Source organism: Panthera uncia, chromosome B4, assembly GCF_023721935.1.
Source record: "Panthera uncia isolate 11264 chromosome B4, Puncia_PCG_1.0, whole genome shotgun sequence".
NCBI lineage: Eukaryota > Metazoa > Chordata > Mammalia > Carnivora > Felidae > Panthera > Panthera uncia.
In genome coordinates, this window is record NC_064809.1 from 60,970,222 (window position 1) to 60,995,755 (window position 25,534).

General features: G+C 40.1%; 1 protein-coding gene across 2 annotated transcripts in view; it reads right to left on the reverse strand.

Moving 5' to 3' along the window:
- TMTC1 (transmembrane O-mannosyltransferase targeting cadherins 1) overlaps positions 1-25,534 on the reverse strand; it is a 624,031-nt gene that overhangs the window by 100,979 nt on the left and 497,518 nt on the right. For both annotated transcript variants that reach the window (XM_049625225.1, XM_049625224.1), the window contains exon 9: positions 2,087-2,208. In XM_049625225.1, coding sequence (XP_049481182.1) covers positions 2,087-2,208 — 122 coding nt within the window. The remainder of the gene's footprint in view (positions 1-2,086; positions 2,209-25,534) is intronic.

Sequence of the window (25,534 nt, forward strand, 5' to 3'; positions counted from 1 at the left end):
CTCTCTCTCAAAATAAATAAACATTTAAAAAAATAAAATAAGAAAATAAACTCTGGTACTTTATTCCCTCAGAAATTGTTCTCTCATCTCTAGATTAGACAAGTTTACTGCACAAGCAATTCTTTGTCACCCAGACTCACAGATTCCTGAGGATTTATAACACAGGACTCTTAAAGTACAAGTCCTAATTACCAAATGGAGTTGAGCTGAAAGTACATTACTGTGTTCAGAATTTCTCCTTCTTTTCACTTAGAAAGAATACTGAGATGTTACTAGCAGAGAAGCAATATAGTTCAGAGGTGAGAGGATCCCTGACTTCAGTGGGGAGCTATGAACCACTACACAAACAGTGTGAATTCACTGACAAAGTAGAAGATGTTTAGCACAGTGACTGACACAAAATAGACGTTCAACAGAAGTTTTGATACAATTCATGTTCATTGCTGTTTATCCGAAGCTAAACCCTTTGAGGGCAGAAACTGAAATTCAGTTATTTTTGTAGCCTCAGATTCCACTACAGCCTGCAAATGTGTTCCGTGAATGCCTGTTAAGTGAAGAATGAACACAGATTCTACTTGGAATCCTCAGGACTACAGAGAAAAGCTGACTGAAGCCAGTTTCAGCTGGTCTAAGCAAAAACATATAGAACAGATACCAATGTCCCCTTTGCCCTTCACATCCCCTATTACTGGCAAGGCTTTATAAGCCTGTTATCTTAAAGCAACATAGAATACAAAGAATTTGTTGTATTTTTGTCCTAACGAACAGTATTTTTCAAGAAATCATTTCCTTCCCAAATTGTATTAAAGACACATAAAGAAAATTAAGGACTGCCCTCTCTCCTTGACCAAGTCAAAACAAGAAGTTGCAAAGACTTTGAGAAACTGTTAGGCACTTGGTTTGGGAGTAATCAAACGTTACGAAATTAATTTCTAATTATACATATTTTTAAACTTCTAACTCAATGTCAATTAATGAAACTAAATTTTATTGATATTTAAATTATTTTTAAAATAAAATGTAAAGTTAATTAAAATTCCTAATTCAATAAAATAAATAAAATAATGATTTCCTTATAAAATTTTGGTTTAGGATACTGCCTTTTACAAAAGTTCATTCTTATATAACATTCACGATACTACTTAATTTTAGGAAGTTTATTAAAATCCCTATTTTAAAAATGAGACAGGGTGCCTGGGTGGCTCAGTCAGCTGAGCGTGGGACTCTAGATTTTGGCTCAGGCTGTGATCTCAAGGCCCTGTATATGGCTCCATATACAGGAGCCTGCCTGGGATGCTCTCTCCTACTCTGCCCCTCTCCTGGGCTCGCTCTCTCTCTGTCTCTCTCTCTCTCAAAAAAAAAAAAAAAAAAAAGATATAAAAATAAAAATGAGAAAGCCTGGGTTCAAAAAAGCTTCATATCTTGCTCAACGTTACACAATGGATAAATGGCAGAACCATTTAGGGGACATTTCCAGACATCTGAAAAGAGATGTGGCCTTGAAACACTGACATTTGAATAAGACAAGAGAACAGACAAGCTGCAGCACAGTTGAAACATTCAGAGATAAGTGGCATTATGTAATCACACATGGCTGAATACCCTTTATAATTTTTAACCATTTTTTTCTCAAGGGCAAGTTTTCTTGAGATTGTTCCTATTTTTAAAATAAAAGAACAAAGAGAGACAGAGAGAAAGAAGGAAAAAGATAGAAGTTAATTACAATCATGCTACTTAACATAGTTAATAACTTTATGCAAATCAAATATTTCTAGAAAATTACTACAATTACATTTAATGAAACATAGATATTGTGGTAAGTGCTGCTAAAATCCTGAATATACTCAATACTTCATATTACCCAGCCAGCTTCCAACTGGAGGTAAGCCATTGTAAACTAGGGTGTACATGTGTGAACTTGATCTCCCCCAAACTTCTCTGTGGCTGTTGTTAAAGCTGAGCTAATAAACACCTCCGCTCCACAAGGACCTAATTGTTACATGCGCAAAGGACCGTCCCTCTGGAACTATCCGTGTTGGAGACAGAGGGCAGGTCTCGCAAAGAGGAAATCACGAGCAATAATTACCTAGGCATGTAAAGGACTCTCTCGGCCACCACAAAACCCACCCTGAAGAAGAGATTGCTGGCTGGAATGAACGGGAAAACCAGGAACAACAAGCCCACTAAAACTTCCTTGTGCTCCAGTCTCTGAAACACACAACAGTGAAGGACAAATTAATTTTTAAAAAATTTCACTCCAGTCTGCATTTAACCATCTCTTTCATTCTCAAGTTCTCATTGAAGGCATGAATACATTAGGCAATGTAAACCTTTTGATCAGTGTGCTGAATTCGTCAGAGAAAGCCCTCGGGCTAAAACCTCTGGCACGTCGCATGTTTGCCACCCAGAAACATCGGATAATTGCACAACACGATCAGTGACCATCACTCCTTGTTCTGTGCCTGCCCTACAACAACCCTACTTCTTGGTTCCGGACCCTTTCAGAATTTCTGTCCCCCCCAGGCAACTGGTTTCCAGAGAGTAAAGCAGCTTGATAGAATCCAGCTCACTAGGACATTACTGTCCTCTCAGAAATAGAATGCATTAAAAAAACAAACAAACAAACAAACAAACAAACAAACACAAAACACAAAACCTAAACACAGAGCTCACCAGGAGCTTAACATAAATGAAATTAAATGCAAATATGGTAAAATTCAGGGAACCAATGAGAGATCATTAGAGCTGAGGAATTTTTAACTCAATTTAGCCAGTATTTATTCCATGAAATTTTTTGGTATCAAAAATCATTACAGTAATTCATTATATTGACAAAGCACCTTTCTCTAATATTATATATATTTATTGTGTATATTAACTTGTAAAGACTTTCCTGTCACTTCTAGTTAACAGAAAAAAAATATGTGTTACTAATAATTTGTTGTAATGGACACTGTAAAAATTAGTTTGTATTCCATGAATACATGGTATGGACACATTTGAAGGAGGTCTATTTAAAACAAAACTTAATATATGGATGAAATTATATTTTCTTTTTTAAAGAGCTTAAGAAAACCAAATAGAACTCTGCATACTATAGTCACAAACATTTCACAGTCTATTACTTTAATAACTGTAAAATACTAAATAAAAGAATTTTAAAACTATAAATAAAACCGCCTAGCAGAAACTACCGATGCTTTAAGTGTACAAAGATTTTTAACATCTTGAGAGATCTGTCACCTGGATTTTATTAAGAACTTTGTTTTGCTGACTATAACATATAGAGTAATAAAATTTTAGAGAGCAATTCCATATGAATAAATGTGATCTGGACGATTTCTCTTAAATAATTAACAGTTCTATAAGTTCCAATCTCATTTTTTAACCTAGCGGAACCATCTTCTTTAGAATTAAAAGATGAAACGAAAAAAAAGGCTCTCGTAACAAGCCTTCAACTGAAATGGATGCAACAGGATGTTATATTTTCTCGGAACATCTAAAATTGAGGGAAAAAATAGGTGAGGAAAGTAGCAAGTTCATTATATTGAAAAGCTGCAACCTATTTTTTTAGTTTAGATTACACTTTGAGTTTACAAAGTACATTTCGTCTCAAGAACTTAAAGTTTACATAATTTAAAAAAGAACCAACATAAGAATCCTGTGACATCAAAAGCACGTATTTCTTGCTAAAATTGAAAATGAATCCCAGAGAATGAGTGTCTTGTCCAGTGCCCTTCATGAACTCCCCGCAAATTACTGAGTACAGAACTGGTGTTCGATTTTTATAGATGCACTTTTATTTTTTTAGCTATAGTTGAATACTTCTTTCAAACCTGTCAAAAGCTGAAATATTTTTTTACAAAAGAATTCACATATTGTCCCACAGAAATTTCCAGAGAATTTAGTATGCTCTGTTTATTAATCCTATAGAATTATGAAGAAAAGAGTATAAACAGAACTCCAACCAAGCCATCATCCATGTCCCTGGATAGTGTTACAGCCAATAAGTCACCTCCCTGCCCCTCTTCAAGGTTATCAGAAAACAGTCCCCCTGGGATAACCTTGAGGGAGGCATCACTTCCACATCCCCGGTGTCACACCTTCTTGCCTGAGCAAAGGCTGCCCTCCTCACTGTGGTGGGCATGCTTGTGTCCCTTACTCACAGAATTCCCAGGGCTTCGGGAGCGCCGAGGTTGGGAGGAGGCAGGTGTCAGGAGACAGCAGACACCCAACTCTTACCCCCCCTCCACTCTTCTCCCAGCCCTGCAGGGGGGCAGGACCACCTTCCCCATCACACTCCCCACCCCCTGCAGAGCTCTGGACTCCTGGGCACAGGGAGATGAGAGGGGGGAGTGGAAGAGTCCCTAGCCTCCTCTGGAAGACTGACTTGCACACTGAAAACCCACAACCCCATGTATTCGTTGTTCCCCCACCGGGCTCTTCAGGCCCCAAGTGCATCTTTATTTCCTTCATGGCCATCATCCCAGCTGTAATTACACATTTATCTCCGTGTTTACTGTCTTTAATGTCTGTCTTCCCCAGCAGACTGTGAGCCATGAGGGCAGGGAGCTGGTCGGCTGTGTTCACTGGTGCACGACCTGTGCTTAGCTCAGTGCCTGGCACTTAATGGGTGCTTAGAAATATTTGCTGAATAAATCAGCGAATGGATAAACATACTGGACAAGAGAGAAACTGGATGCGAGAAAGGGAGAGGGTAGACAGAGCATCTTGATGAGGTGATGATCTGAATTTAAAAAAGGAATGCATGCTTATGAGGCAGACAAATGTGGTTGTGGCTGGGATGGGAGGGCAGGTCACAGCTGGGCACACTCCAGGGAGAAGATGTAGCATGTACAAAACAAGGAAAAGACTAGACATGTTGGTGGGTGACAGAAAGACAAGCAATTAAGTCCATGTCCAGGAGCTGATGTCTAGATTCAAGTTGTGGCCCTGCCACCAACACACCATGAGTCACCCTGAGCAGGGTGTCAGCCCTTTCACCCCGAGACTGTAAAATGAGACACGTGAGGCTTATGGCTCAGTGGGCTGGATCATCCGGAATATCCCTTAGTGAACGGAACCCCACATCATCGGAGGTGTGAGTTGTGAGCTCAGAGGCCACGGCTCCATACTGCTGGTAGGGGGGGCTGGTCCTACAGGGGGCTTTTCTGTTTTCAAAACATTCAGTTGAAGACAGCACCCAACCTCAATAAAGTTTTAGTATTTTATTTTGTCTTGAGAAAAATAATATTCACGAAAAACTCTATTCTCAAATTAAATTGACCATAATGCCCTTTGTCTTTAAGCCTCTTTGGCATTCAGACAAGAGAGAGAGAAAATATTCAGAAACGTATTTCTTTAAACTGCAAGTCAATCAACCAAGCAGAAAGTTGTAAAGTGGGGGGAAAATGTCATGGACGTGGCTGAATTTCCTAGAATGAAAAAGACTGGGAGGGAATCCAATTTTGTATCTTGTGGATTACAGATGTGACAAAATTGGCTAATAATTTAAAGCTTGTTTTAGCCTAATAGATTCAGATGAAACTCAAACAAAATATGAGTGGGGGGGAGGGGGAGAGAAACTCTGTGGCACTTTCCAAAGTACACAAAGTGCATTCCACTTCTAAAATAGAGGCAAATGGAAATTTACTTATTCAAATTACAGTAGGGCATGAAAAGACAGGATTAAAAGGGCTGATAATATGGCCATTGATAATACACATTATTTGTCCAATTAACCGTCCAACTTCAGAGAAATTTATTTCTTTTTTTTTAAATTAAAAAAAAATTTTTTTAACGTTTATTTATTTTAGAGACAGAGAGAGACAGAGCATGAACAGGGGAGGGGCAGAGAGAGAGGGAGACACAGAATCTGAAACAGGCTCCAGGCTCTGAGCTGTCAGCACAGAGCCCGACGCAGGGCTTAAACTCACAGACCGTGAGATCATGACCTGAGCCGAAGTCGGACGCTTAACCGACCAAGCCACCCAGGCGCCCCAGAAATTTATTTCTTTGAGCTTTAATTTGATGATCAGTAAAACAACAGAAAGCATATTGATACCCATGGCATCTGGAGGAAGAATGTGTGATAGATTCAGTATGACAGACGTTAGGTTTGATTCTTTTCTGCCTTGGGACAATGTGGAGAAGCATGCCCCTGAGCTGCACAGAGATGACGACCTTGCAACACCTCTCTTAGGGTGCTCAGAGAATTGACTGACCGCCATCTGCACAGCCACATATCTGACCAAGCTGCTAAGGCAAGAGCCGTGGTTTTCTCAGGACCCTAGTTGACCTCAGAGGAAATGTCACTCTAGAATCCAAGTGTAGCCTAGCCTGGCAGCTTCTTGTTTATCTCTTCCCCTTCTCACTCTCAGTTCAGTTCTCAAAGCATATGTCACAGGTAAGGACACACACGCACCTGTGCACTGTGGCCAGCAGGGTGTGGGTGAGCGTTCAGGAGAAGAAGACCCCTTCGTGCCCCATTCAAAACAGACATCTACTGCAGGCTGTCCCCTTCCAGGGAGGCAGAGAACGGGACTCATTATGGTAATTTTTTTTAAAAAGATTTTTCAAGTTTAATTTTTTATTTTGTTAATGTTAATTTTGAGAGAGAGAGAGCACATGCACGCATGCAAGCAGGGGAGGGGCAGAAGAGAGGGAGAAGGAGAATCCCAAGCAGCTTCTGCGCTGTTAGCATAGAGCCCCAATGGGGCTGGAACTCACAAACTGCGAGATCATGACCTGAGCCGAGATCAAGAGTCAGACGCTTGACTGAGCCACCGAGGCGCCCCCATTTTTTTAAGTAATCTCTACACCCAATGTGGGGTTCAAACTTAAAACCCCAAAATCAAGAGTCGCATCCTCTACCAACTGAAGCAGCCAGGTGCCCCCTCATTATAGTAATTATCATCATCATCATCATTATCATATTTTCTCCCACCTCTACAGTTTACAGAAAAATGCTACAGTGCCTTTAGGGTGAGAGCGTGTTCTCCTAGTTCTACGTGTAGCACAGTTATGTTTCAGTCCTAAAGATGTATTTGGCAGCTCTGAGCTCTAGCTGTCTGCATCTAATTTATCAATCTTCAGGGAAGCTGATGACAGTCAAGCTCCCCTCTTCGGCCCCAGGAGTAAGGCATTTGCCAAGCTGACAACCGAGATGGCTGAATACTTATGAGGCCCTCCTTTTTCCTTCTGCTTATGGGTCTGCTTCTTCCATTAGACTATGAATTCCTTGACAACGGTCACCATCTCATTTAAATCTGTTACCTAGATACCTGGCACACACATAACTGGTATTCAACAAGTATATATTATGATAGTAAAGATCAGCGATGAAAGCTGGATACACATCGTCGGGGTTCTTGAGCACACCGACGGCCATTTCAGGGACTGCCCACTAAGGAAATCTTTTACTTTTGGTAACGCTCTGAAACACAGTTTTTGCAACATTAATTTGGGGTGAAAAGTCCTCAGACTTTGAGCATCCAAGAGCATCTTGTAAGGGTCTGGCCATACTGACCAACAGTACTGAGGTGTTTTAATCAAAATACACGCACACCTTGGGGTGCTGGATGACTTAGTCGATTAAGTGTCAGACTTCGGCTCAGGTCATGATCTCATGGTTCGTGGGTTCAAACCCCGCGTCGGGCTCTGTGCTGACAGCTCAGAGTCTGAAGAAGCCTGTCTCGGATTCTGTGTCTCCCTCTCTCTCTGCCCTCCCCTGCTCGTGTTCTGTCTCTCTCAAATATAAATAAACATTAAAAAAATATATACGCACACCTTCGGCACTGCTCTGATTCCGTTCACTGCTACTTATTACTACTCTGTCTTGCCTGGTCATATGACTTGTGTGCTCCAGAAAAGTAACATCTTTCACTTTACGGACATTCAATTTTAATTTTTAAAATACTTTAGCTTATTAAAATATCCAATAATATTACTATCACTGTCATTGTGAAAGTTCTTTTTTAATTGAAGAAGACAAGTTATTTAATCCATTAGAGTCCCCTATTGTTTTATGTGGCCCTGTAGTACTGCCTCATATCTTGTGAGGGGCTTGTCCTAAATTCCCAGTGACGGAGCTGGGCACTGATTTAGGCTCATCATCTGGCCAAGTGACTTCCTAACTGCAACCCTACAGCAACCAATCCGAATTTGTTCAAGTTTAATGTTTATTTTTAGTTTTGATAGAGAGAGTACAAGTGAGGGAAGGGCGGAGAGAGAGGGAGACAGAGGTTCCGAAGCAGGCTCCAGGCTCCGCACTGACATCAGAGAGCGCGATGCAGGGCTGGAAGCCACCAACTGTGAGATCATGACCTGAGCTGAAGTCAGACGCTTAACTGACTGAGCCACTACTCAGGAGCCCCCAAATTTGTGCAAGTTTAAATAATGATTTAACCTTATAACAACTCTGTGGAGGTTTCACTACCCCTGTTGTAAACCGTTATATATATGTCTTAGACCTTTTGTCCCTTCACTAATAGCTATAACCATAATCAGCACAAATGCCAGAGTTCCTACATGATTTCTAGGAGAAATATTTCTCAAGGTTGCACACAACTTCAGATCTTCTTCCTGAAAAACTTGTGAACCTGGGCTCCCCCTGTGCGGCTTTTGTACATTGCAACAATTCTTTTGTGGCCCAACACTTCTGCTGTCCACAGGAAATGGATTGGTGAGTCTCCACTTGAGCAAATCGGAGGCTTAGGTTTATTTAAAACATCAGGGACTTTAAATCTACAAAAGCCCTTAGACACTCTCAAGGATGGTGATAATACAGACTGCATCAAGTGAATATAGAACTGGTCCCAAAACACTAACCCAGAAGCCACAAAGGATGATTTCGAGACCAGAACGGGAAGTGTCAAGTGAGAAGAAGAAAGACAGAGCTTGGCTTTTTGGGGCAAGAGGATTCTGTCTGAGCTCTGCACAATCGTACCTTGAACTTATTCTGCCTGAGTCGTCCTCAAGTCTACCTGATGTTCAGTCTTGTCTGTGTTTGCCTTTGAGTTTTACAGCCCCTCCCTCCTCTACCTCTGCTGGCAGTGGCTCAGTTCACCCATCTTCAGGCACAGCTCCTGCCTGGGGTTCCTCTCTGTGGTTACAGTTCTTACCCCTTTGCCTCCTGGCGGCAGTCTTCTCTTTTGCCTCTTTAGGCCATCTAGTAGGCGTCACTTTGCATGTTGGTCTGTTTATCACTACAAACGGACCCTTTGTAAACTCTTCAATCAGCCCGTTAGCCGTGCCATGTACTTCCTGCCGGGATACTGACTGACAGATCGGCTCAGAGTGGAGGCTGCAGGGATGGAAGCAGAGCTGTGGATGCCAAAGAAGGATCAGAACTCTGGCTTTTGTGAGCTGACAGGAGCCACCTCCAGCCCACTCTTGACTTGGTCCCATCCTTACATTGTTATATTTCCATTACGTTCCAGCCCGTGGCTAAACCACTGACATTATGGAAGATTTTAAATGTTGTATAAAAACAGGAAAGACAAATACCAACCCGAGAGAGCTTTTTATCTGGCAAATGAGATTGAGACCAATCTCTCAATAGTTGAAGAGGAACTTTTGAATTTTTACTGCCATTGCGATATCCAATACAACAGACCGCTTGTTATACCTCAGATGAGACCTAGAATCTAAACTCCGTAAGAACAATGCAGAAGGCAAGAGGAATCTTGGGGCGGTCTTAAAGGTAGAGAGAGTAAGGAATATTGAAAGCTGATTCTCAGAGCTTCAGTCACAGTGGCCAAATCCCTAGGATTATATCTTCAACTGGGACCCTGAGTTAGATCTAAAGACCACAATGCTGCACTGTGAGAGGTTGAAGGACAGTCCTCCCATGACTTGAACACCCCTCACACCTCACATGTAGGCATGGAAAACACCACTTGTGATGTTTCTCTCCTAGTCTGAGATCAACGGGATAAGCTGAGCTGGGACAGAAAATGGCGTAGATTCGGGATCTCAATGGCATACCTGCCAACCCACACTCTCGCTGGCTCGAGCTGGGGATGTCATTTCCTCACTTCCATGTGCTCTAAAATGTACTCATAAGTGCACAGGGAGAAAAATTGTTAAAGGGGAAATGAATGAAGAAATTATACCCCCTCAGAGACAAAAGCAGATCTGTACACTCCGTGTCTTCTCTGAGCCAATTTAAACACTGAGTCTCCCCACGCCAAGCTTTCCTTCACTAAGAAGCTCTGCCAGATGCACTAATGACCAGAGCCGAAGGCAGATTAAAATCAGAGCATTCATAAACGGACATTTTCGATTTCTGGTCTTTGGTTCTGAACTTCGTTTTTCTGCGCCATTTTGGTCTGATTTGTTTTTAATCAACAGTCCTAACCTCCTTGCCAACACTAGTTCCTGAGATTGAAATTCCTTATCTCACAAGAGCACACAAGCACGTTTCAAAGTTAAATCAGGTGGAAGGGTGAAACTCTCAGATTACCTTACTCTAATTGAGGATAAACTAATTCATAACATTATGGGAAATGGATGGTAAGTTCTGCATACATGTGTTTTAAATGTTTAAAGGAAAGTAAAAGCAAAAATCTTTTCAAAGGCACTTTAGAAGAGGCACGATCGGTAAATATCGGTCTAGTGCAAAAAACTGCCATCCACTTCATCACGCATTACTAAGGAGTTAAAAAGGAATTAAGTAAATTAGAAAATGTTGCTCAGGAAAGCTTTCCCTGATTAGAATGAAAATTTACAAGAATTTTTGGAGACATGGGAGAAGTCACAGAAAGGAACTTTCTTCATCTCTATCTGTGGTTCTGAACAGAAATGGAAAAGGCACTAGAAAGCCACAGTAGAGGGATGAAAGGTCACACCGAGAAATGATGGTCTGTGTGCTATCATCCATGGGGAGACATGTGGCAGCGGCATGAGAAGGCACCTGTAAGTTGCAAATGGTAGAGGATATGGGGAAAACAAGTACCTCTCAAGCACAAACCATATGCCAGACCTTTGGCTGAAATTTCCCCACTGAAATTGCATGATCATATTGAACACAGGTAATTAACCCCAGTTTTGTAGATAAGGAAATTGAGGCACAGAGGCCTTAAGACAGATCTAAGGTGATACAGTTAGTGAGAAACAAGGTTTCAAACTGAGGTCTGGGTCACTCTAAAGCCTGTTCTCTCCCAGAGTCCAACTGGTTTTTGGAATCCAAAGTGTGTGTTGGGGGTGTGGGGGGATTTTAGCCTTTCACTGCCTTCTGGTTTTGCAGCAGAAATACACTGACAGCAGATGAGACCCTGCAATTTAGAGGTGACCAAGTAAGGCACTGCTAGGGTAGTCTAAAAAATCATACCCCGAGGCCTGCGACAGAAGGCACCACTATTCACTTTGCCAGATCAATGCAGATGCCAGTGTTCTACAATCTCCAGGAATGCAGCAGGATGTGTGGACAGAATACGTGTTCCCTGTCAAGTCTTAGGCTGGAATGAATGGTTTCAAGCGGTCCGTCTACTCGTTCTGCCAGCCAGCCTCTGGAAGAAAGGACATACCCATGTCTACCGGCTGCAACAGAATAAGACATAATTTATTTGACTGATCTTGGTTACTGAATTATAAGTCAAATTTATACTTGAGAAGTCTTGAGGGGGAAATAATGGTTTATTTTGACATAAGAAATCAAATAATGTAATGAAACTGCCCTCTTTAGTAAGGAAAATAAGAGAACATTCATATTCTAGTGACCACAGAGGCACAATGAATAAACTAAGTGGGCAGCTAAGTGGGACAAGCCTTCTAAATTTTAAATCTATACATGCTCTGTAACTTGTTACTGCTCTAAACTTCCATTTTTAATATTCAACCATTTATCTGTGAACTGTTTATGCATAAGTCTTCCAGGAATATAACAACGTGATAACCACTTACTCTTATATATTTATATAATATATACTTATATATATAATATATACTTATATAATATATATACTGAATATATACTTATATATATAATTATATATATTATAATATATAATGTTATAATGTGTTATATAATATGTTAAAATATTATATATATTATATATAATATGTTATAAGTGGTTATCACATATATATTTATATATATAAATAAAAATCAGGATTTGGAAAATCAACAGTGGTGTTGCTCTGAGGGGTGTGTGTTTATATGTGTTGAGATCGAAGCTCACTGAGGAGGAAGGAGAAGGGGGAGAGGAACCTGAATTGCCATCAGACACCCCTGGCTTCAGGGGAGGGGCCCTGTCCAGAGGGTCAGTGATGTACTACACAAGATACCTGTGCAAAGCAAAGACAGAAATATCAACAGAAGCTCAGTCTTGTGCCTGGAGCCTGCCCAGACAAAGTGGGGAAGAGAGAGAGAGTATGATGCCTGGAGGCCCTGGTCTCATGTCATGTTCTCTATGTCCAGCTCTGGCTGGCAAAATGGAGATGACACAAGTAACTCCCCAGAATCCTGGGCAACTCCATAGGGTGACCCGATGTGGGAGGGAAACAGGAACAATGAAACCTCCTCTCAGTGAGGATTTGGTTAGGGACCAGGATGGATTTAGCCAAGCAAGTAAAGTCAGGAGTGAATTTCACCTGTTTCAATTCGCGTTGATGAATTCACTTGTGTGAGCAAACAGAAACACAGAATCAATTAGAAGCGTTTTCATAAATTGCTTTGTTCTGGGGCTGCTGGGTGGTTTGTCAGTGAGGCATCCGACTCTTGATTTCGGCTCAGGTCATGTTCCCAGGGTCATAGGATCGAGCCCCACATTAGTCTCCAAGATGAGCATGAAGCCTGCTTGAGATTCTCTCTCTCTCTCTCTCTCTCTCTCTCTCTCTCTCTCTCTCCCTGCCCCTCCCCCACACATGTGCTCTCTCTCCCTCTCTCTAAAATTAAACAAATAAATAGTTTTGTTCCTAGGCAAGTACATATGCTGGGCCGAACTGGATGGAAGTAGTTTTCTACATATAGCTACTGCTCAAATACTTCTGTTAAGGAGATGTTCCTCTGCCAAAATCTTCCAAAGCAGGATGCCATAGACTTATTTTTTAGTTAAGAAAAAGACAAGGTGTTTTACTTTTTCACACAGTGAGTCGCACTCACTAAAAAGTATGATTCACCTACTCACTTGGGAATGTCACAGAGGAGACAGACCTTCCCTCTGCAATCTAAAATAAATAAGAGGAAACCACAAAAATCCCACAGTTTCACACAATAAAGATCCAAATATTTTAGAGCAGCATTTCTTAAAATAACTCACCATACTTTATCAAACAAATTACAGAGAAATATTCGGCTTGCTTCAAGTTTATAAAATATGGAGTAATAAGAAATTTCGAAGGCTTCTCTCTTAGCAGATAAAAACAACAAGAAAGTAAGATTTACTTGTACAATTGAGTTCTTAGAGGAACTACTATTACGAAGTGGATTTGAATCTGCTTATCCATCAAGGTAGTCATCCCCAAATCAAAGTATCTTCTATAAGCAAAATATGTGGTGGTATCTGACTGGATAAGACCCACTTCCTGCTTCTGAAACATTTAGTGATAAAAGCTGGATGGATCATTTTGTTTCATCAGAAGTCATTGAAAAGCTTTTTCCAAGTAACCGGCATGATTAAATAATGCTCTTCCCTCATCCCTAACTATGCATTCAAACAGCCGACCTACCACAGCTTAAAAGGACAAATTTAATAGACTAATAAAAGCAATGAAGGATAGAAACAAAGCCTGTGTTTTAAAATAGTTTTAAATATAGACGAACCCTGACTTCGGACGGTTCCACTTACCATTCTAGACTTTACGATAATGTGAAAGTGATAGGCATTCAGTAGAAACCGTTCCTTGAATTTTGCATCTGGATCAGTTACCGGGCTACAAATACACGGTATTGGTAATACATAATACACGGTATGGTCTTCTCTGTGATACTGGGCACAGAGCTACAGCTCCGGGTCAGCCACAAGGGTAAGCCACTGATCCACTGACAACCATTCTGCACCCACACAACCATCCTTTCACTTTCAGTATAGTACTCAATACGTTACAGGAGACATTCAATGCTTCATTATAAAATAGGCTTTGAGTTAGGTGATTTTGCCCAACTGTAAGCTATGTTCTGTGTTCTGAGCCTGCTTAAGGTGGGTGAGGCTATGCTGTGATGTCCAATGGGTTAGGTGTGTTAGATATATTTCGACCTATATTTTCAACTTGTAACAGGTTTATCGGGATGCAACTCTATTTATTGTAAGTTGAGGAAGATGTGTAGTTGTAATTCCAAGTTCAGAAATTCAGATGCCTATTATTATTGTTTCATTAGGACTGCTTTCCACCAAACAGCAACAACAACATAAATCTCCGAAGTATATATGGGAGAAGCAGTTTAATGCATCTATATGAAGCTTAACAAAAAAATTAAAGAATTTGACCATATAATCACTAATTAGGAGCCATTTTTTCTCCTTGGTTAATTCTTACAAGGTAATAGGAAAAATGTTTTAGACAAAAAACACAAAGAATACAAGTTTTCCTCCAACAAGCCCTGGCCTGGAATTATTCCCCGGTGAAAACACCATCATTGTGAGGACCTAAATGTGTAATAGGCAAAAAACTAGAGTTCACTGCCAAAGCCACCCAAATCAAAAGAGACTGTGGTACGCTGTAGTGGAGAGAATTTTCAAGGCAATGCCAGAGAGCCTGACATTAATAAATGTTCTTCCTAATTAATCACTTTTTAATACCAAATGCCAGAGTCCCGAGTCACAAACTGATGAAGCCAATTTGGCCATTTCAAGTCGCCAAGTCCTTTTGTAAATACTGGTGGCCTCTGGTGATTAGACCCGGACAGGATACAAAAATGAACGCAAGTTTTAGAGAAAATTCTGCCAAAAGTGCAACCATTTATTAGGAAACAGTCACACACACTGGCTTGTCATAGAGCTCAAGGAAGTCCTTTGTCCGCCAGCTCTCCTACAAGGACCACCCACGAAGGGAACCATATTCTGAGGCAAGAACTACTCAGGGAAGACACACAGCACTGTCTCAGGTGGCTTCTTGTAAATCAGCGCCTAAGCAGGTAAAGACAGAATTTTTAGCTTTCTCCAGATACAAGAAAAACCACATGTGGAGAGATATATGTGGTGTCACTTTGGTCTTACCTTTGAAACTGCCACTTAACATACCAACGAATTGAGGTGATACTTGCTTCCCCAAACGGTAAAATTTTATGGATAGCCTTGTAGTGTCTCTCATCCCTCACCAGTCACAGTCACTGTTGTATCAAATGCCCACATACGCATTTCAAATTACAGCCTCAATACAGTGAAAGCCAAGATCCCACCGATCTTTTATTTCACGTGCCGTTGACTGGTTGTAAACCCTAACTCTCAAAGAAATGGTTTCAAAGAAATTCTTTTTTCAGGTGGTATTGACTCCTAAAGGGATAATAAACAGGAAAACTCTTTTGATGATGCTATGGTGGTGGTGGCTATTGTTTTTGAAAGTACAAATAAGGCAAAAATTTAAAAAAACGTTCAAACACTGCCCACAAATGGACTCTTAAAAGTTCACTCATCCACCTATCCTTAAATATTTAAGCCAACACTTCCCAAAGAATATTACAAGAACACTGACACTTGACGTCCCTAATAAGGCTAGCAAATTCAAATAAATTTGGGAAATGCCATTCAATGTACCCCACATTTGGAAACTCAAAAGGCTTAGAGCACAGTCAAGGCTTTTTGAAGTCCTCCAGCAGAGAACTATGTTTAACTTTTTAAAACCTAGTGCTTCTGAAATGCAGAATCTTTATTTAGAGTAACCTTACTTAATGACCTGGACGATGCTATTTTGAAAAATGGTGGTATAAACCAATCATGCAGCATGGAGTTAAAAGGAAAGTTTTTGCCTTTGGAGTTTTTATAAGCAGTACCAAAAACTATCTCGCTGTCTGCAAACAGAAAATTTTCCCTGAATCTCAGCTGTGGCCTTTATGCTACAGTCAAGACACATTTTTTTGCTACTCATTTTTGGTAGATGTAGAATAGCCGACTGCCATTTTCTGAGTAGAAAAAACACTATATATTTAAAGAAATTTATTAAGTCATCCACCTGGCTCTAACCAGGATAAGTCTTGAGAGCAGAAAGGTTTCTCGGCAGCTCAGAGGCATGTTTAGATCATATCTGTATTTAGAAGAATAATTCTCTCAGAGGTGGGGGGATGGAATGGGAATAAAGAAAACTGAGTTCTTCAAGCAGCTACTGGGTTTTACTCTATCTTTATTCTCCAAATTCAGCATATTGTTTGGAACCAGGGAGTGGTCGGTAAGTTAAATATCTAATATTCTGTCTCGCTGTTTTCCTCTAGGCTTTTCCTCTGTGAATGCACCTTCCTGCATCTACATATTCCCTACAAATTTGTTCTGCTTATCTCTAAACGCTTTGTTGGCTTTTGAGACCAGTTCCCATTTCTATCTCATAGCTATATACATGGCTGCTCACTGTGAGTCGTCATGCAACTCACCCCCTGACCTCCTCCTCTGAGAGACACAGAAAGTGCAGGAGCATCAGGGCTACTATTGGACACTTCCCCCAATTCATTTGCCTTGTCAAAGTATCCTTGAAAACTTTCCCATCCTCAACAATGGTGCTCTTGGTTAAACATGGTCACTGATTATTCAATCATTCAACAAATACACACCGTTGCCGCCTCTTTTAGAATCTCTTTGGGCATCGTGCTTATAAGCAGTCGCTTCAAGAATTCAGCAATTACTTCTATCTCCTGGTTATTTTCCAGGCACTATTCTAGGTTCTTTGGAATGCATCAGTTGGCAAAACAGACCAAAAAAAAATCCCTGCCCTTCTAGGGAGGGAAAAAGAAAGAGAGCAAGAGAGCCTGATAAAGGGTGTGTGCAATATGTGGTGGGCAAGAAGTGGGTTGTGATTCTAAACATGGTGGTGAGGGCATTCCTCATTGAGAAGCTGGCAACCAAGCAAAGGCTTGCAAGAGTTAAAGGAGTCCATAAAACTCACTTCATAGCAAAAGAGTTCGGGAAGGAACAAGAGAGATGATGAGGTGGGGCCAGAGCACACAGAACCTTTAGAGCCGTTATAAAGGTTATGATTTTTACTTTGAGAGCAATAAGGAGCCACTGAAAGATTTTAAGCATAAGAGGGACAGGCTCTGATTCACATTTTTAAAGAATCATCTGGTCACTCACTGTGTTGAGAAAGTCTGGACCAGCGGCATAAGGGTAGAAGTAGGGAAGACCAGTGAAGCAGTTCTGGCAATAACCCAGGTGACAGATGGTGGTGGTTTGGACCAGGATGGCAGCAGTGAGGGTGGAGAGAAGTGGTCAACTTCCAGATGTATTGTGAAAATATGGTTGCCAGTATTTATTGACAGATTGGATCTGATACTGGAGAGACAGACACACAGAAGAAACGACGAAACCTCAAGAATTTTGGCTTGGGCAACTAGTAGAATGCACTGAGATGGCAAACATCGTTAGGGAAGCAATGAATAGGCAAGTTCAGGAGTTAAATTTTGGAATGTTGACTTTGAGACATCCGTGTGGAAACGCACTTGTATAGATAGCACTTCCTTCCTGAACAACGGCAGGTACCATGTACATTACTTCATTTATGTTTATTAGATTCAAAAAGAAGATTGAAGACCTTACCACCAACATTTTAATGTACAACAACATAAATATATAAACATTTAAGCTCATATTACAAATATGCTTGCTTTCTGGTATTCTGCGCTGCCTCTTTAGGCAAAGCATATGTTAAAATAAGTATGCCTAGGTTTGTGTGAAGGGAAGGGGTTACTCTCCCCAGGCTGTGTTTGTCACCACTTTATAGGCTTTATTGGCATTGTACTGATAGCGAACCACCTAAAGAATGTGAGTAATGGGCATTGAGGAGGGCACCTGTTGGGATGAGCACTGGGTGTTGTATGGAAACCAATTTGACAATAAAATTTCATATTAAAAAAAAAGAATGTGGCCATCAATCACTTCAGCCTCCTTTGTATTTTCCAATACAATGGCAAATTCCAACGGACCTTCTGTTCACAGGGACTTGTAGCTCCTTTTATCTCTGAGAGTCCTAATTACACATTTCATGGTTTTCTTACAAAACGATGCTCCTTTAAATAGAAATTTCATGTCCTGAATGGAAATAGAAAGGACAGAATGACTCTAGGAGTTACAAAAATGTCTTTTGACCTTGGTAAAAGTTTAAAACAATCAAAAGCATTGCAAGTCTTAGTAGAAACAAGTTGCTTTTATGAGAGTATGAATCATTAAGAGAAATTAACATGTTAAAAAAGTGTTAAGATTATAGGGGTGCCTGGTTGGCTTAGTCAGTAGAGCATGCAACCCAGTCTCAGGGTTGTGAGTTTGAGCCCCACGTTGGGTGCAGAGCCTGCTTAAAAAATTTTTTTAATTAAAAAAAATTTTGAAGTGTTAAGATTATCACTCAAAAGGTGTCAATTATTCTGAGTAAAAGCCTATAATAACATCAACTATGAGATCTTGCCAAGAATCATAAAGTATACATTCAAGAAAAAGAACTACAGCTGTTACTGACATGCTTGAAACTCCTTTTTCCATTATGCAACTATCTAACTCTTCCATTAATAAATCCAGTGACTCTTCCAACTGAGGTATAAACATCAAAAGGGTAGGTAAGCCATTTTCTTATTAAAGAGTGTGGCTTGTGAAAACATAATTGCCTGGTGAAGGCAAAGAATAAAACAAATTATTTAATGATGTGGAAAAACTCCTACCAGGCCTAGATCAAAAGCCAAGCAGAGCACCCCAGGTACATTACATAGAACATGAGAAAGAAGGATTTGTATAAGGTTCCGATCCTGTACAAGGAGAACGACTTCACACGTGACTTATTAATAATGGACAGAAAGGAATGCCTGGGGAAGACTTTGCTCAAGGGCCTCTGATTTTTAAGTAGCCACTGAATAAAAAGGTGCATTTCTAGTGTCTATTTTGCTCCAATGGTCACCACCGAATGGAATGGAGAAATCCAGCAATGACAGGAAAAGGTTTGAAGAACAGCAACAATAAAAGAAAATGATTTCTTTCTTATATCCTGTCTATTTTACTAAACTCTCAAAAACCTTTAAGGACATCCACTCTATCTCTATAGTTTGGACGTTTAGATGATAACTCCAATATTCACTTACAAATAGGTCAGTGATATTTGCCACGATTTTCTTCCCTTAATAAACATTCATTTATTATTATTATTATTATTATTATTATTTTTACTAAGCGTTGTTTTATGTTAGGATTCTGCCCTTCTGTTACATTTCAACATACCTACTTACAAATTCCAAAATATGCTGAAGCATTAAAAACTTGTATGTTTACTAGTAAACATACTAGTAAAAACTAGTATGTTTCTACCATTAGCTCTTAGGTCAAGAATTTAATCTCTGTTACATAGGATGGGGGATAAAACGAGGTTTGGTGGGCGGGGGGTGGGGGTGGTGGGAGATTAATCTTCAGTAGCATTACAAGTATTTTTTTTTATCATGAAAAGCATGACTGTATATTGAAATATACAGAATCAAAAAGTCAGTCCAGCTGGATTATGTTTATTTGGTTTTTGGTTTTAGTTTTTATGATTATTCTTACAAATAAAGATGAGAGACCTAATTGTGCTTCTGACTTTAATCTGTGACAATTTCATGATGGTGGTGGTGATGATGATGATGACGATGACGACGACAAGGACTACAAGGACAGCTGAGAGGTATTCTGGGTTTCCCATGTGCCCGCCACTGTGCCAAATATCTTATGTGGCGTGCTCTGGTTAACTACACAATGACCCTACACCATGATGTAGGAACATGGCTGGATGAGGTGAGCCCACCCAGTTGGTCAGTGGAGAGCCTGGCCTTAGATTCAGGTGAGTGCTGCTAATCACTCTACTCCAGACTCCCTCCTCCCAGTCTCAGAAACCCTTGATCTAGAACTCAGAGCAGCTTTCTCCCATGTGCATACCTGGGCTGCCTCCAATATGAAAGGGACTGGCTCCCATTTGAGGATGACAGTCATGCATTGCAAGTAGACTACCAAACAGAAATTAAGAGACGGAACATAAGTCAGAATTTGTATCACATACAGCAAAGTGATGACATAAAAGGATGTGGAAAGGGGCGCTTGGGTGGCTCAGTCAGTTGAGCATCTGACTTTGGCTCAGGTCACGATCTCGCAGTTGGTGAGTTTGGGGCCCGTGTCGGGCTCTGTGCTGACAGCTCAGAGCCTGGAGAACACTTCAGATTCTGTGTCCACCTCTCTCTCTGTTCTTCCCCCACTCACAGTCTGCCTCTCTCTCTCTCTCTCTCAAAAATAAAGATTAAAAAAAAAAGGATGTGGAAAAAGGCAGCTGCAATCGATCTTTCAGTATTTCCATCTTACAGTGAGGTGCAAATCTAACTTTTCTAATTTCCAACACTACATCTGATGAAGCAGGAAGCTTATGTTCACATTTTAATCAGAAAAATAATATAAACAAAAATTTCAGCTTTGGAGTATGGCCTAAGGGGCCAAAGTTGACTATAGCCACTGACCTGAAAAACTATGCCACTAAGGAGTAAGATGCTATCACCATGGGTAAAACAGTGGCAGGTGGAAAAGCCAGCTGAGACCAGTGACAAAAAGCTGGATCGACTGATCTGGTCAAATGTGAGATAGAGAGACACCCTAGACAATGGCTACTCCCACGGCACTGGTGGTCAGGGACAGATGGACCATGTCAAGATATCATTAGGATTTCTGTCAGTGATTGCAATGGTCCCAAAGCAGGACACTGGATGGGTAGTAAATGGGCTAGAAAGACTGGATCTATAATAGTATGAAGAGGATTTTCATGAATTGAGGATAGAAAAGGATGGAGAACATGGTAGTCTGCAGAAAATGGGAACAGAAAAGAGAACTGTAGGCCAGAAGGAAAAAAAAAAAAATCAATCATGGCTCAGAGCCATTCACCATTAAATGCAATCTTCATTCCTCAAGTTCAATTTTATTTTACCACTTGGCATATTAAAACAAGATGCTTATTTTACCAGGTTTCATAATGGCTATTCTGGAATTTAAAAGAGTTGTTCCACAGTGACCCATGCACCATGATAATTTAACCTATTATCCGGCTGAACTAAATGCAAAACAATATCCAGAAATCTGAAAGCTTGTTCAGTTCAGCTGCATGGGTCTGTGGTGGTACAGTCCACAGTGGCAGAGGTGAATAGTTGTGATGGACAGTGAAGCTCCTAATATTTACAATTCAGTTCTTTTCACACACAAACACACAACAGTTTTTCCATCTCCTGGTCTACTCCACTGTACTGTAATTATAAGCTGCTTCAGTTCTTTCTGAAAAAAGGTAAGAATGTCAATGAGTAAATAATCACTCTCCAAAAGCAGTTCTTATTCTAATCTTACCTCTTTGTTGAGATGCGTGGGCATTTCAATGAAAGATCTAAGGCTCACAATCTGTTTGTCCATTGGATATCTATCTGTTATGTTATTGAGAATGTTGATGGAGGTTGTGATACAGACTAGCACAGAGGTTAATCAAGGGCAAGGCTGGGGGACAGGCATGAAGGGCAGTCCCGAGATAAACATAGCCACCTCTGTAGATGAAGAGATGCCCCCCCATTTCTACCAAGCTGTCACTGGAGGTCACCTCCACTGGCCAGGCTATAGATTTGTCCCCATGTAGACTTAAGAATTTGACTTGTTTTGAGGCCCCTGGGTGGCTCAGTCAGTTAAGTGGTTGACTTTGGCTCAGGTCATGATCTCACTGTTCATGAGTTCGAGCCCCGCATCAGGCTCTGCGCTGATGGCCCAGAGTCTAGAGCCTGCTTCAGATCCTGTGTCTCTGTCTCTCTCTTCCCCTCCCCTGCTTGAGCTCACTTGCTCTCTCTCTCTCTCAAAAAAATAAACATAAAAAAATTTTTTTTAAAGGAATTTTACTTGTTTTCCAGGACTCAGAGATATGGCCTATGATTTATGTTGGTTGCAAGGGAATGATGTGTAAGACTGGGAATAGACAGACTGGGACAAAAACTGTGACCTCTACTAAAAATGAAACAAACAGAACAAATAAACGAAAACACAGCCCTGAAAGCCACATACCTGGAAGAGGGGACCTCCACTGTCTAATGTCCATTCTTAAAGGCATCTCATGGTTGAGGTCACTATGGGAAAGTCAGGTATCACTAAATTCTCTCTTTTTTCTTCAGGTTTTACTTTTATAAGTCTGCCACAAGATTATAAAAGATATTTAAAATAGCTTAAAATGTCTAGACACCCTGTGAGAATGTAATGAAGAATCAATAACAAATAAATTACTCTTAAATATGATTTAGTGATATTTCCTCTGTAATGCAGGGAAATCACATTAGAGAGCAGGGGAAAAGGGCAACTCTAAAGAGTAGGACCAACAGTATTGATTCCTTTAAACAATCCAAATTACACGGGCTGCTTTCCAGATATACATCACTATTGCAAGTCAACAGTCTAACATATAGTCTGTAAGAGGAATAATGAAAAACCTAGGTGCATTTTCAGCCTATGGTTCTCCTGGTGCATAAACAGTCACTATTCATCACAAAATAAAAAAGAACAGAATAATAAGCCTTCATGGTTTAAACACTCTTTCTCTACTATACATACTTCCCAACAGAGTGATTACCCTCAACACAAAGAGTAAGAGCAAATTAGTTCACTTTAAAGTTCACTGTTAAAAAGAATTCAATGCAATAATGAATTTGTAGATTGTTCTGTACATCATGTAATGTAAGTTCAAATGCATTTTTGGTGAATAAAGGGTGTGAATGGGAGGTGGAGATGGAGGGGAGGCACAGAATACGGCAAATTCTACATTTAAATTTGCAAAGATGCCAAGTATATTCTTTTATGATAAATAATAAACTACTCCTTGAGTACAGTGAAATATGTACTTGGTATGTCTTATGCCATGAAATCAGAGCAGATTAGAAACAATCTCTAAATTCATCCCGCTGTTACTGCTACAGAAAGAAAGCTTAGCTTTAGCTTCTGTGTCCTAGCCCTCCCACTCAGTAGTAGACAAGAGTGTGTCAGAAGTCGAACATCTACTCTTCGAGCTGCTTCCTGCAGGAATACTCCCGACTGCGTGTGGAGGTGGCCTGGAAGAGTCTGCAATCTGTAATGGCATATGACTTAACTTACTTGCATAAAGAATTTGTTTTTGTTTTCAGCAAGTGTAAAAATGTACAAGAACAAAATGTTCAAAGAAGGCCTATAGAGGGTGGGATTGGGGAGCAGGGTGGGTGGGGATTGGGAAGTAACACACCTGCTGTTTTATTCATTACAAGTGTTAATTTTTAGCTTTGTAAAGTCAATGGTTAAAATCATCAAATAAGTGTCAATATAACTGTAACAGGGTAGATTACGCCCCCCTCCTCCAGAACCCTGGTTAACAACGAAGTAGGATGACAGAAGAAGAAAACCAGACAAAACCCACCTGACTATCAACATAGCCACAGGCCAAGTAGAAGAAGCACAGCAGGAGAGGAGAAAGTAGTCAGAGACTTAAAAGATAGAGGCTGAATCCTATGTACACACACACACACTCCATCACCTCTTTGGCATCATTTCATTTGGCTCTACGTTTGGCCCACTCTGTGCCACCCATGTCAGCTTAACTGGCTGTTCTGTGAACGCTCCAGGACTCTTCCTGCCACAGGACCTTGGCACTTGCTTTCCCTCTATTTGAAATGCTTTTCCCTAAATAGCCACATGGCTCACTCTTTTACTTTCTTCATGTCTCTGTTGAAATGTCACTTTATCTGAGACGCCAGCCCTGACCTCATTCAGAATGCTTATCAACACCTCGCAAAGAGTGACATATTTTAAGTATTTAAATATAAGCTCTAAGTAGACAAGATCTTTGTTCTGTTACTGCTCTAATCCTACTAACAGTTACTCAATCAACATTAAGAGAATTAAATTTGTGAAGCTAAATAGAAAATATTCTCCCTAAAAAAAAAAAAAGAAAGAAAAGAAAAGAAAAGAAAAGAAAAGAAAAGAAAAGAAAAGAAAATATTCTCCCTGAATACAAGCCAGGGTGTCTGTTGTACAATTGAGAATTAGAGGTGAAAATTAAACAAAACAAAAAAAAAAATGTCCACGATTTCCTGGACTCAATGTCTAGGCCTCTTTATCCAATGTTTCCCCCGCCCCTGCCACACACACCAGTAATATATTATATGGCCTCACTACCTCAAAATTTAAGAACACTGAAAATAATTTCAACCCCGCCACATAGAGATGCAATACACATATCAGTTGGGAATACTCTGGATGGAAAAAGCCATGTTTCTTTTGCTGCCATTATTACAAACATTTTATCCATTGTTTTCTTTTAGCACAGGAAAACATCCATAAAACAGGACTTCTATTTTCATAAAAGCTTAATCCTACTGTTTATTGTCTTGGAGTCAGAGCTCTGAAGATCATGTCCTTAGTAACTGATCACCACATCGAAAAACTAGCATTATCCCCATTTTAAGAGGTTATTTACTAACTAGCATAAGAATTTGACTTTTAAGACTTTCTAGTGTGTAAGCAGATCAAGAACAGAGCACAAATATGAGCTAGATGCTAAACCTCTGTGTATGAACTATGAAAGAAGAAAATGTACAAAGTGTAGTGGCCTCCAAGAATTGCTAGAAGCTTCAGTTAATGTTTGCAAAGAACTTTCAAGATGAAAGCCACCATCAAAGAGCTAAGTCTTACTATTTCCACAGCTGGAATGCTTTGCTAATTTTTTTTTCCGGATGCATTAAAGGGATTTTGGAACAAATTCCATGAAAGAAAAGGATTAATAGCCTTCCAAAGAAGTTTCCATTCATTCATTTTGTTATCAAAGACACTCTCGAGAGGGCCAAGGCTCGCCTGTGTGTGGGGTCCATTGTCATCATGGAGGTTCATATTTAATACACCTGACCAAGATGACAGCCTACGAATACTCAATACTACCTTTAATCAGTTGGGAGAAAACCCTTACTGACACACCAAGCCAGTGCTCTACTACATTTTCTCCTGTACATCAATAACAATATGGCAGGCATGTCAAACTATGAGCTAAGGCCAGATTCTAATAAAACAAACCTCATCATGACCCCAAACAGTTCATACTCATATTGTGTGTGGTCCTTTTATAGCCTTTAAAAAAAAGTTCTGCATTCCAAAATATAATTGAACAGAGTTGCTAACTCTTTATAGTTTTATTCATTTAGATGATATATACTGAGCAAAAACAAGAAAATTTAGGTGATAAATATTGGATGTGGCAAGCTCTTGATGCTAGAAACGTGGCAGTGAACAAAAGAGAAAAAAAAATCTCTGTCCTCATGGGGCTTACGTTCGAGTTGGAAAGAGACGTTACATAAAATAACAAAGTTATACAGCATTTTAGAAATTGGAAGTATAGTGAAGAAAAAAGTTAAAAGAGAGAA